The sequence below is a fragment of the Lontra canadensis genome, unplaced genomic scaffold, assembly GCF_010015895.1.
Source record: "Lontra canadensis isolate GAN:19392208 unplaced genomic scaffold, GSC_riverotter_1.0 scaffold38, whole genome shotgun sequence".
In the NCBI taxonomy this organism is placed as follows: Eukaryota; Metazoa; Chordata; class Mammalia; order Carnivora; family Mustelidae; genus Lontra; species Lontra canadensis.
The window spans coordinates 6,677,695-6,690,913 of NW_022631032.1; the positions used below are offsets into that span (position 1 = coordinate 6,677,695).

Sequence of the window (13,219 nt, forward strand, 5' to 3'; positions counted from 1 at the left end):
TCTTAGTGACAAAGACAAAATCCTGAAAGCAGCTTGGGACAAGAGGTCTGTAACATACAATGATAGAAACATTAGATTGGCAGAAGACTTATCCACAGAGACCTGGCAGGCCAGAAAGAACTGGCATGATACATTCAGAGCACTAAATGAGAAAAATATGCAGCCAAGAATACTATATCCATCTAGGCTATCGCTGAAAATAGAAGGAGAGATAAAAAGCTTCCAGGACAACAAAAATTAAAAGAATTTGCAAACACCAAGCCAGCCCTACAGGAAATATTGAAAGGGGTCCTCTAAGCAAAGAGAGAGCTTAAAAGTAGTAGACCAGAAAGGAGGAGAGACAATATACAGTAACAGTCACCTTACAGGTAATACAATGACACTAAATTCATATCTTTCAATAGTTCCCCTGAATGTAAATGAGCTAAATGCCCCAATTAAAAGACACAGTGTATCAGAATGGATTAAAAAAACAAAACCTGGGGTGCCTGGGTGGCTCAGTGAATTAAAGCCTCTGCCTTCGGCTCAGGTCATGATCCCAGGGTCCTGGGACCGAGACCCACATCGGGCTCTCCGCTCAGCAGGGAGCCTTCTTCCCTTCCTCTCTCTGCCTGCCTCTCTGCCTACTTGTGATCTGTGTCTGTCAAATAAATAAATAAATAAATAATCTTTCAAGGAAAAACAAAACAAAACCCATCAATATGCTGTAAACAAGAAACTCATTTTAGACCCAAAGACACCTCCAGATTTAAAGTGAGGGGGTGGAAAACAATTTACCATGCTAAGGGACATCAAAAGAAAGCTGGGGTGGCAATCCTCATATCTGATAAATTAGATTTTAAGCCAAAGACTCTAATAGGAGATAAGGAAGGACACTATATCATACTTAAAGGGTCTGTCCAACAAGAAGATCTAACAATTTTAAATATCTATGCCCCTAACATAGAAGCAGCTAACTATACAAACCAATTAATAACAAAATCAAAACACATCAACAATAATACAATAATAGTAGGGGACTTTAACAACCCCCCTTCACTGAAATGGACAGATCATCCAAGCAAAAGATCAACAAGGAAATAAAGACCTTAAATGACACACTGGACAAGATGGACATCACAGATATATTCAGAACATTCCACCCAAAAAAAAGAGAATACACATTCTTCTCTAGTGCACATGGAACATTCTCCAGAATAGATCACATCCTGGGTCACAAATCAGGTCGTAGCCGGTACCAAAAAGTTGGGATCATTCTCTGCATATTTTCAGACCACAATGCTCTGAAGCTAGAACTCAATCACAAGAGGAAAGTTGGAAAGAACTCAAATACAGGAAGGCTAAAAAAACCTACTAAAGAATGAATGGGTCAACCAGGAAATTAAAGAAGAATTGAAAAAATTCATGGCAACAAATGAAAATGAAAACACAACTGTTCAAAATCTGTGGGACACAGCAAAGGCGGTCCTTAGAGGAAAGTATAGAGTGATACAAGCCTTTCTCAAGAAACAAGAAAGGTCTTTAAATACACACTAACCCTACACTTAAAGGAGATGGAGAAAGAACAGTAAACAAAGCCTAAACCCAGCAGGAGAAGAGAAATAATAAAGATCAGAGCAGAAATCAACAAAATCGAAACCAAAAGAACAGTAGAACAAATCAACGAAACTAGGAGCTGGTTCTTTGAAAGAATTAATAAGATTGATAAAACCCCTGGCCAGACTTATCAAAAAGAAAAGAGAAAGGACCTAAATAAATAAAATTATGAATGTAGGAGAAGCAATCATAACCAACACCAAAGAAATACAAATAATCATAAGAACACATTATGAGCAACTATATGCCAGCAAATTTCACAATCTGGAAGAAATGGATGCATTCCTAGAGATGTATAAACTACCACAACTGAACCAGGAAGACATAAAAAAAAACCTGAACAGACCCATGACCAGTAAAGAGATTGAAGCAGCCATCAAAAATCTCCCAACAAACAAGAGCCCAGGGCCAGACGGCTTCCCAGGGGAATTCTACCAAACATTTAAAGAAGAATTAATTCCTATTCTCTTGAAACTGTTCCAAAAAATAGAAATGGAAGGAAAACTTCTAAACTCATTTTATGAGGCCAGCATTACCTTGATCCCAAAACCAGACAAAGATCCTACCCAAAAGGAGAATTATAGACCAATACCCTTGATGAACACAGAGGTGAAAATTCTCACCAAAATACTAGCCAATAGGAACCAACAGTACATTAAAATGATCATTCACCACAGCCAAGCGGGATTTATTCCTGGGCCGCAAGGCTGGTTCAACATCCACAAATCAAATAATGTGATACAATACATTAATAAAAGAAAGAGCAAGAACCATATAATACTCTCAATAGATGCTGAAAAAGCATTTGACAAAGTACAGCATCCATTCTTGATCAAAACTCTGTAAAATGTAGGGACAAAGGGTACATACATCAATATCACCAAAGCCATCTATGAAAAACCCACAGCAAACATCATTCTTAATGGGGAAAAACTGAGAGTTTTTCCCCTAAGGTCAGGAACACAGCAGGGATGTCCACTATCACCACTGCTATTCAACATAGTACTAGAAGTCCTAGCTACAGGAATCAGACAACAAAAAGAAATAAAAGGCATCCAAATTGGCAAAGAAGAAGTCAAACTCTCACTCTTTGCAAATGATATGATACTTTATGTGGAAAACCCAAAAGACTCTACTCCCAAACTGGTAGAACTCATACAGAAATTCAGTAAAGTGTCAGGATATAAAATCAATGCACAGAAACCAGTTGCATTTTTACATACCAACATCAAGACTGAAGAAAGAGAAATTAAGAAGTCAATCCCATTTACAATTGCACCCAAAACCATAAGATACCTAGGAATAAACCTAACCAAAGAAAGAATCTGTACTCAGAAAACTATAAAGTACTCGTGGAAGAAATTGAGGAAGACACGAAGAAATGGAAAAACGTTCCATGCTCATGGATTGGAAGAACAAATATGGTGAAAATGTCTATGTTACCTAGAGCAATCTACACATTTAATGCAATCTCTATCAAAATACCATCAATTTTTTTCAAAGAAATGGAACAAATAATCCTAAAATTTATACGGAGCCAGAAAAGATCCCGAATAGCCAGAGGAATGTTGAAAAAGAAAGTCAAAGTTGGTGGCATCACAATTCCAGACTTCAAGCTCTATTACAAAGCTTATTACATATTACATACATATTACAGTATGGTACTGGCACAGAAACAGATACATAGATCAATGGAACAGAATAGAGAGCCCAGAAATAGACCCTCAACTCTACGGTCAACTAATCTTTGACAAAGCAGGAAAGAATGTCCAATGGAAAAAAGACAGTCTCTTCAACAAATGGTGTTGGGAAAACTAGACAGCCACATGCAGAAGAATGAAACTGGACCATTTCCTTATACCACACACAAAAACAGACTCAAAATGGATGAAAGACCTCAATGTGAGGCACAAATCCATGAAAATCCTTGAGGGGTATACAGGCAGCAACCTCTTTGACCTCAGCCACAGCAACTTCTTCCTAGAAACATCACCAAAGGCAACAGAAGCAAGGGCAAAAATGTGAAGTATTGGGACTTCATCAAGATCAAAGCTTTTGCACAGCAAAGGAAACAGTCAACAAAACCAAAAGACAACTGACAGAATGGGAGAAGATATTAGCAAATGACATACCAGATAAAAGGCTAGTATCGAGGGGGGGGTATGGACATTGGGGAGGGTATGTGGTATACTGAGTGCTGTGAAGTTTGTAAACCTGGCGATTCACAGACCTGTACCCCTGGGGATAAAAATATATTGTATGTTTATAAAAAATAAAATAAATAAATAAATAAATAAATAAGGCTAGTATCCAAAATCTATAAAGAACTTATCAAACTCAACACCCAAAGAACAAATAACCCAATCAAGAAATGGGCAGAGAACAAGACATTTCTGCAAAGAAGACATCCAGATGGCCAACAGACACATGAAAAAGTGCTCCACATCACTCGGCATCAGTGAAATACAAATCAAAACCACAATGAGATACCACCTCACTCCAGTCAGAATGGCTAAAATTAACAAGTCAGGAAACGACAGATGCTGGCAAGGATGCAGAGAAAGGGCAACCCTCTTACACTGTTGGTGGGAAAGCAAGCTGGTGCAGCCACTCTGGAAAATAACATGGAGGTTCCTCAAAAAGTTGAAAATAGAGCTACCCTAAGACCCAGCAATCACACTACTGGGTATTTACCCTAAAGATACAAATGTAGTGATCTGAAGGGGCATGTGTATCCCAATGTTTATAGCAGCAATGTCCACAATAGCTAAACTATGGAAAGAACCTAGATGTCCATCAACAGATGAATGGATTAAGATGTGGTAGCATATATATATATATATATTTTTTTTTTTTTTTCGACGCTTATACACAATGGAATACTATGCAGCCATCAAAAGAAATGAAATCTTGCCATTTGCAACGACGTGAATGGAACTAGAGGTATTAGGCTGAGCAAAATAAGTTAATCAGAGAAAGACAATAATCATATGATCTCCCTGATACGAGGAAGTTGAGAGGCAGAGTTGGGGGATGTTGGGGGATAGGGAAGGAAAAAATGAAACAAAGTGGGATTGGGAGGGAGACAAACCATAACAGACTCTTAATCTCACAAAACAAACTGAGGGTTGCTGGGGGGAGAGGGATTGTGGAGAGGGTGATTGGGTTATGGACATCGGGGAGGGTTTATGATATGGTGAGTGCTGTGAAGTGTGTAAGCTGGACAAGTCACAAACCTGTACCCCTGGGGCAAATAATACATTATATGTTAATAAAAAATTTTTTTAAAGAATAGATAAGGATTCAGGGGGTCCCCATGAACACTGGGAGTTACGTGAACTTGTTCCATATCTGAAGAACAGAAAGCAGGAGTTATTCCAAACAGACAAATAGTTCTTATAGCAATCATGAGATTTTTTTTTCCTTCTAGATTTATTTATTTGTCATAGAGGGAGAGAGAGAAAACAAGCAGGGGAGCAGCAGGCAGAGGGAGAAGCAGGCTCCTCGCTGAGCAGGGAGCCTGATGCAGGACTCAATCCCACAACCCTGGGATCATGGCCTAAGCCAAAGGCAGACGCTTAACTGACTGAGCCACCCAGGTGTCCTGAATCATGGAATCATGAGCTTAAGAAAACCACACATCCTATATTCTACAGCTGAATAGTGCCTCCATGTTAGGTAAAAACAATCCATGCATCCCTGTCCAGTCGGTTTGCTAAGTAAAGGCAGCTCTCAGCCAACTGCCATTTTGAAAAGAGAAAGTTGCAAAAATCGAAACATGTTCTCAAGACAGTGTCAATTTTAGAAGATAATAATTTACACATTTTTTTGAAATTCCTTTTCCCTAAGATTTGGATATACATAATCACTTCATCTCTGTTGCCCAGACATTCAGCCCAGGTCACCATCTCCCCCAACCCCCTTACAAGAGGATGCTTAGCCAGGAAAACAAGCTGCTTCTTCGGGAACTGACAGTTGGTACTATAGGCCAACACCCAGCACTAGGGAAGCAGCAGAGGCCACAAGAGTTGCGAGGTGGCAGGCTGTTTCCTACAGCAGATGGGATGAGAGGACCTGCTGCACCCACATTCTGCACTCAGCACTTAGAAGCTTTTGCCCACCCTCCTGTGGTCCCAGAGGACGGCACCCTCCAGACCCAGTGCTCGAAACTAATTGAGCCACACAGGACACACTGATGCAATACATCCTTGCTTCTCGATGGCTGGCTGGGCACAGGTGGGCAATATGAGTCAATTTATTCCTGTTTCCCAGGCACCTCTTTGCCTCCCTTCAATTGCAAGGTGTCTCCAGTCCCCACAGAGAGAGCTGTTCCCATCCTTTGGACCTGAGCCTGAAGATCTCAGGGGGCTCCCCCCATGCTCACCCTCAGCACAGCTGGCTGCGAGGACGCAGATGGCATCTCTAGGCTGAGCACACGCTGCTTTGTGAAGTCAAGAACAGAACTATTATGAGCCCTGCCAGTGCCATCTTTAATGAAAGCAAAACTGCTGGCGAAGGTCAGTCATATTGTTTCTTTCCCCTTACCTGGTTCTTGGATATGTGCTTTGGTCTCTGATTCCTGAAATCCAATAAAAAATAGAGTAGCATCAAGAAATGACTGATAATTTCTTTACATTGAGAAGCTGTCCCTGGGATGGACCTGGAGACATCGGGTCCACAGAAACAATCATCAAGAGCTCTGGCACTTATGCTACTGAACGCACCTCACATGGAGTCGCATCTACTTTGCCCAAGAATCATGGGTAAAAACAAGTCACAAATAACTGAAACCCCAATTAACACCAAGCGCCTGGGGGATGGGATAAAACCTAAATCTTTTCCCCATTTAACATTTATTGTTTACTATTAACAAGCACCGTGCCTTCTGCATTACAGAGATTGTCTCATTTAATCCTCACAACGATCCACCAACCCAACGAGGGTTGGATTACTGTCCCATTTTACAGTCAAGGAGACAGCACAGGTAGTATGGGTCGCTGTCCCCTCAAAATGATGTACAAATAAAACGAGTGAATTCCAGGTTAAAATCACCCAAACCCAAAAATTTACATCTCAAACCACCCTTATTATAATCTGTGAATTCAGACTTTTCAGAACGCGTCTAAAATCAAACAAAAAGTGCCCCCCTCCTTCATTATCCCAGATCTTCCTCATGACTGCTTTTATGCCCTCCACATCTGTCAGGTGCTTTCTATTCCAATTTGATTTATACTTCTCATCCCACTATCTTCTCCATATTGTGATTTCCTTCCCACACACCCTGGCAGAACACCCCGCTGCCCTTTACTCACGCCTTCACTTACCTTTGCTGGAATGTCCCCCTCTAAGACATCCTGGACTTCCTCTGGGGCTGTGGGCAACTGGACAGTTAACTGGAATGTTCCTATTCCTGGCCACAGCAACTCATGGTTCTTAGTCTCCAGAACTCTTTGCCGAACTGAAACGAAAGAAAGAAAGAAAGAAAGAAAGAAAGAAAGAAAGAAAGAAAGAAAGAAAGAAAAAGAGAGAAAGAAAGAAACTGTCAAGCAATCTTTATTCACCAAATTACTCCATGATTTCCATAGGGCTTCATCATTTTCAATCAATGGCTTGGTCAGTTTTTCAAGCAAGTCCTTACATGGTAAAAAGATAAAAAGTTTAGCAAGCAGACATGGGTTTCAACCCCATCTTTACCCTTACTATTATTTTTTTTTTAACCCTTGGGAATGTTCCTTAGTAAGTCTTACTTGCAAAGCCTCAGTCTTCTTGTCTATTAGCAAATAATTAATGAACACTGTCTTATATAGGTGTTACATCGATTAAATTGACAAACATTATAAAGGACTTCGTACAGTATATAATGCTCAGTAGGTACTAACAAAGGTAACAATATTTATTCTACAAGCGAAGAGAAATAATCAAAGCATGTCTCATGATGAACAGTGAAGACTGGGTGCTGGGAAAAGGCATGATGAAAGCTATGTTTCAGGGACTTAGCTGTGTTTCTGGGTGGCTCAGTCAGTTAAGCATCTGCCTTCGGCTCAGGTCATGATCTCAGGGTCATGGGATCAAGCCCTGGATCGGGGTCCCTGCTCCACAGGAAACCTGCTTCTCCCTCTGCCACTCCCCTTGCTTGTGTTCCCTCTCTCGCTGTGTCTCTCTCTGTCAAATAAATAAATAAAATCTTAAAAAAAAAAAAAAAAGCTGAGTTTTAGGAAGGTGATTTGAGTGACCATGAGCACAATGGCTAGGAACCTAGTGAAAAAGGTATTTCGTTCAGCTCTTTAACCTAGGATGGTAAGAGCCTCACATCCAATAATCAACGGAGTAGAAAAGAAGGGATGGGAGAGATTAAAAAAAAAAAAAAGAATTAGCATAGCAGGCAGCTGGGTTGTAGTGAAAAAACTGAACAGTGAACATAAGAGTCCAAAGACTGGGATTTGAATTCCAGCTCTGCCAAAAAACTAGATGAGTGACATCGAGAAACTACCTTAACTTCTTGAGTCAGTTTCCTCCCTTAAAAGGTGTCTGCGAATGAGTTTTATAACACCCACAAGGGCTATGCAAACGTAAATTTATAATTACAAGCAGGAGCAGCCAGAGAGAGAAAAGGAAAATCAGTGTATCCCAGGCCATGGAGAAGGGGTGGTGAGTAAGTTTAGAGGAGGAGGTGTGGTCAACACAGAGGGTGCGAAGAGTTCAGGGTGAAGGTGAACCTTTGAGAGTGCCCAGCTGCTCCCAGACGTGACTCTGACATGAATGCTGGGCTCCATGCTGCATTCCGGTGCAGATGGTATGAGAGGCGGAGGAGATAGGGAATCTTCCCTAAGAAGGAGTTGGAAGAGCTTTCCCACCTCACGCATCCATGAAAGGGTAGGAGAAGTGAGGCCTTCACCGGATGCTAACTTAGAAACAGGCCCCAGAAACAATATGAGAAGGAACACCAGACTCTACTTTCACTCCTTACGAGATAGCAGATGTTTTCACACGGACTCCTGAAGGGCTGGCCTAAGCTAGTGGGAGGACTGAGGACTGAATAAGACCCCTAAAGCCTGAGAACCAGCCAAGTTTTGTAAGCCAACTGGTCTAGAGTCGTGGGCTTCTGTGATGCATTCCTTTTATAATCCCCCTAGAATTTGGGAGAGTCTTATCCAGGCATCTAAACGCAAAAGATCTGAGATCGTGTACAATCACGCAGGGCACCAGGATTTCGAGAGAGCAGACAGTAGCAATAGGGGTAAGTGACCCGCAACCAAGATAAGGTGAATCTGGAAGGAAAAAGAGCTGAAACTCTGACATCCAGCCACCCCTCCCCATGTGGACAGTCTCCCTTCTGCACCAACCTCAGACCACTGACATTCAACTTTACCTAAAGAGGAGATGGATTCCCTTATCCCAAAGAGAGGGACAATCAACAGAAGCCAAGTTATGACCCGAAAGGAGGATAAAAGCACACATCTAAAACAGGACTTAACGTCTTCTAAGTCAATGTACACTGGATTTTGAAGAAATTGAGTGAACAATTTAAGAGAAAGATACAGCTTCCAAATACTTCTGCTTGCCATATACTAATTTCTTTTCTTTTCTTCTTTTTTTTTTTTTTGAAGATTTTATTTATTTTTTGAGAAGGAGAGAGAGCATGAACAGTGGAAGGCAGAGGAAGAGAGAGAGAGAAGCAGGCTCCCTGCTGAGCAGAGAGCCCATTTGGGGCTGGATCCCAGGACCCCAGGATCATGCCCTGAGCGGAAGGCAGACGCTTAACCGATTGAGCCACCCAGGCAACCCAGCTATACATTTATTTCTACACAGCAGTGCTGCTGGCCTCATTCTAACTACATGAATCATATGAAGAACGCACTATACGGTGGCCCACCTGGTAAAGCCACTTCCTCGTGGGAGGGGGTGGGGGGAGGGAATCCCTGCGGGAGAACGAGGATCACTGTTAGCAAATTTCTGGCCATATTGTGCTGGGGCAATAGCTTCTCTGGTAGGAAACTGAAACCGAATAGGCACTTCCTGCCACCCCTGCTCCCAGGATCCTTGTCCATAAAACGTTTTGAGTTGTTCTAAGTCTGAGTCATCTGTGCTGGGGGTACCATAACAGAGGTCGCTGGAGCAGCCTGGGGATGGAGGTAGGGGGAGGTGGGCTGGGCGATGAGAGGAAGGAACAACCATTTCTGCGTTCAGGACTAGAACAGAAGGACATCATCAACACAAAAGTGTACTTTGCGCTGCTGGTATTTTTATGCTGTTTGTATTTTCTATTGATTATTTCCTTTTTCTTTTTCACTCAGTGTTGGCAACAAACAATAGGGCTTCCTAAACTTTAGCACCACGGTGCTGGTTAAACGCACGGATTCCCACTCACCCGCACCCCGCGTTCCAAAATCTCTGAGGCTGCCAGGACTGGGTCTGATTAGTCTGTTGTGAGTCAGATACAGAGAGGTCTGTGCCCCCAATTTGAGAACTACCGGGGAGGATAATGGGATTCTAAAGAAGAAGTAAGTGTCCCTAAGGGCCAAGCCCCTATGATGTTGACAGCTGGCAATCAAAGTGGTAAAACTCCTTGAAGAAAATGAAATCCAGGGGAAATGGCTGACATTGCACAGCAGCCCTTCTGAGCGTTCCTCGGTGAAATTAGTCCTTGGAGAACCTGGTACTTTGTTTTCATAAGGGCTCTGAGCCTAGTAGGTCTCCTGTCCCCAACTGTCCTCCCCTTCAACGCACTTAGCTATGGACCCTTCTCCTCCCTGGGTTTCATTCTTTCCCTTCTGGATCTCTGCCTAGAGCATTCCAGTTTCTCTCAGGTTAGCCGCATTGCCTCTCCTTTGGCTCAAATGCTTCTCTAAATCCAGCGGCAGGAAGGTAGGATCAGGGGTTGTCCACATCCTTTCCTATGAGATTCCAAAGGAAAAAGGACACCCTCTGGGAACAGCAGCTCACAGGCCTCTCACTACAGATCTGGCGGTGTCTGGACCCAGCAGATAATAATTGGGTGGGTACTTATTTTCCCTCTCCGAAAGGCAAAAGCAAGGAGGGTGGGGAACTCAGCCGCTCAACCGCCTGCAAGGGGGGGCTCAAAACTCCCAACCCACATCAACTCAGAATGTCACCCCTGCTCCCAGTCCAAGAACCATCCTGACAACGAGGGAAGAGGTACCAGCGCACCCCCAGCAAAGATTCCGGGTGTTCACCAACAGCTCACAGCTCTCCAGTAACTTTCTATATTTACACCCAACGTGCTTTTAGGAAGCAATTTTGCACTTGCTCCAAGTGACCCCAGAAACAAGAGGAACCTCAGGACCTGTGGGAAAATCCCCGTAACTCCTCACATTCCTTAATACCTTTTGTCCCGCACCAAAAAAATAACTGAAGGAAAGGGGGCCTCTCCCTCTCCCTACCTCTCTGTCCCTCTCTCAGAGCATTGTTGACCTCAGTTACCAAATCCAGAACAGCACAGGAATACGTATCTTCCAGCCCCACGCTGATTTTCATTGCTCAAGGACTCAGTTGTCCTCATCTAAAACATGACATGAATCTCCTAAAAGTTGTGATTTCCAGGGTCTCTCCCAACAGAAGTCAAGATACTTATTTTCAACCAGATTTATCTCCCTAAGGTGTACTTGGAAATGTCTTTCCTCTGCCTATGGGGGCGGGGGGGGGGGGAGTTCGTAGTCCTCATGGTGTCATTCAAGACCCTCTACCATCTCAACCCAACTTTTTCTTAGCGTTAACTTCCTCCCCAGCACTTCACAAGAAAGAGGTTTAATAACAGAATGCCTAAGATTTTTAAAATATAGGGGTCCCCCACCCCTCTTGGCCTTTTGAAATTTCCCAGGCCCCCGTCGGCAGATCTTGCTTGTACACGGAGATGAGCAAAGTCATCGCTCAACCCAAACCTCCCTGAGGGCGCCCTGCGTGTTGCTGAAGATGCCCTGTGCACTCCCGGCCCCAACACCTGTTCAGGAGAAGTCCTCCCGCATATACCGCCCCGTCAGCAACACAACTGGCCCTCAGGAGTCAGTTGAGATGTGACTCTCCCTGGAAACTTCCTCTTCCCTTACAACTGTGAGGGAACCTTTGGAGTTCTGAACAGCTGCTTTAACAGAATGAAGAACAACTGCAACGGAACAACTCGGCCACTAAGGCTCCAGGCAGGCAGCCTCGTAAAAGGAGGTGAAGCAAGCAGCCTATCAGCTCCTTTCCGTCCGCCGCAGGTCGGCGTCAGAACTCACTTGCGCGGTTCTGCCGCCACCTCCCGGCAGCACCTGGGAGTGCTTCTCGCCCCTCTCGTGCCCTCCCTCCCCTAAGGCTGCAGCAGGAGCCCGGCGGGTTCCAAGTTACCCCGCGGGAAGACCCCGGTTGTCCCTCTCACCCCCACCCTTGCACCCCTCACCAGCGTTTAGATGGAAGAACGCCAGGAAGCGGGTCGCGGTGCCCGGCTCCTGGCGGACCTCACACTCCCCGCCTCCGGATCTCCTCGCGCTCTGGAAGTACATCTGCAACTTGGTGCTCAAGTTCTTCGGGGGGTCGGGGCCCCAGGACCCTTCCACCCTCAGGGGGAAGGAACCGGGCGCAGCCATCCTCAGCTCTGCTCCCCTGCCCCCGGGGCTCGACCCGCCCCACTGAGTGAGGCAAACTTTGTCCCTTTAAGTTTCGGTTTCGCTTTCCTAGAAAACTCCTCCCCTGGCATTGGTTTCTGCCAACAGCTGTAAATAGCTGTGCCGGCCTCGAACTAGTCACCCCGCACCCCCACGCCGCAGTTCCTCACCTTCAGCTCTGGCCCACCGCGAGGGCTGGTTGGTCGTCGCCACTCCAAGCAACTGGTCTTGCGCCGTTTGTGCACTTGGGTCCCTAAGCTCGGGCACCGCGTGCCCCTCGTCCCCCAAATGACAGCTGAAATCAGCCTATTTCACCGCGCCCAACACCTGCTGCAAACACAAAGACAACTTCATTTTTGCCGCAGGACAACGTTTTACAAGAAAATAAAATGGCTTGGCAAACTGTGATTCTTTACATGTAGAAAGAAGTCCCCAAGTAATGATCAGAATTGTATCTGGCTTTTTTTTTTTCTTTTGCATTTTGTTCCTGATCTGTTACTATTATACGTCCAAAAATATGGAAAGGGGGTGAGGAGTGGTAATTCACAGTTCTTTGTGGAATATTTACTAGGTTCTCTGCGCCTGGGATTGATTCAACAAACACAGTTTCTGCCCTCATTGAGCTCACAACGCTGTGGGGACACGGTGGAGTAAGTGCTCTTGGAGGGAACATACAGGTGGTCCTGGAACAAATCAGGAGGGGCTTGGGTGTTCGAGCTCAGGGAGAATTTATGGGGAGGTGACATGTAACCTGACCGCTAAAGATGATGGGGATGTTGGCGCTAAAAGTAAAAGTCAGCTATTTTACCAGCAAAAATGGGTTTCTTTGGGACTAGCAGAAAATTGCAATTTCGGACAAGTAGCAAACTACTGTAAAAAAAAAAAAAAATCAGTCCAACAAACAAAGCTGAGCGCAAACAGGAGGAAGTTGGGAGGGGTTGTTTTCAACGAAATTCTATTGGAGAAAACCGAGAGTTCTGGGTGATGGCAGTTTCTCATTGGCTGAGTCTAGGGTAATTGAG

At 44.1% G+C, this 13,219-nt stretch overlaps 1 protein-coding gene across 2 annotated transcripts in view; it reads right to left on the bottom strand.

Moving 5' to 3' along the window:
- PARP14 (poly(ADP-ribose) polymerase family member 14) overlaps window positions 1–12,182 on the bottom strand; it is a 50,101-nt gene extending 37,919 nt beyond the window's left edge. For both annotated transcript variants that reach the window (XM_032869516.1, XM_032869515.1), the window contains exons 1-3: window positions 11,993–12,182; window positions 6,921–7,054; window positions 6,142–6,175 (exon numbers count right to left, since the gene is read on the bottom strand). In XM_032869516.1, coding sequence (XP_032725407.1) covers window positions 6,142–6,175; window positions 6,921–7,054; window positions 11,993–12,179 — 355 coding nt within the window. In that variant the 5' untranslated portion in view covers window positions 12,180–12,182. The remainder of the gene's footprint in view (window positions 1–6,141; window positions 6,176–6,920; window positions 7,055–11,992) is intronic.
- Between the last annotated feature and the right edge of the window lie 1,037 nt (window positions 12,183–13,219).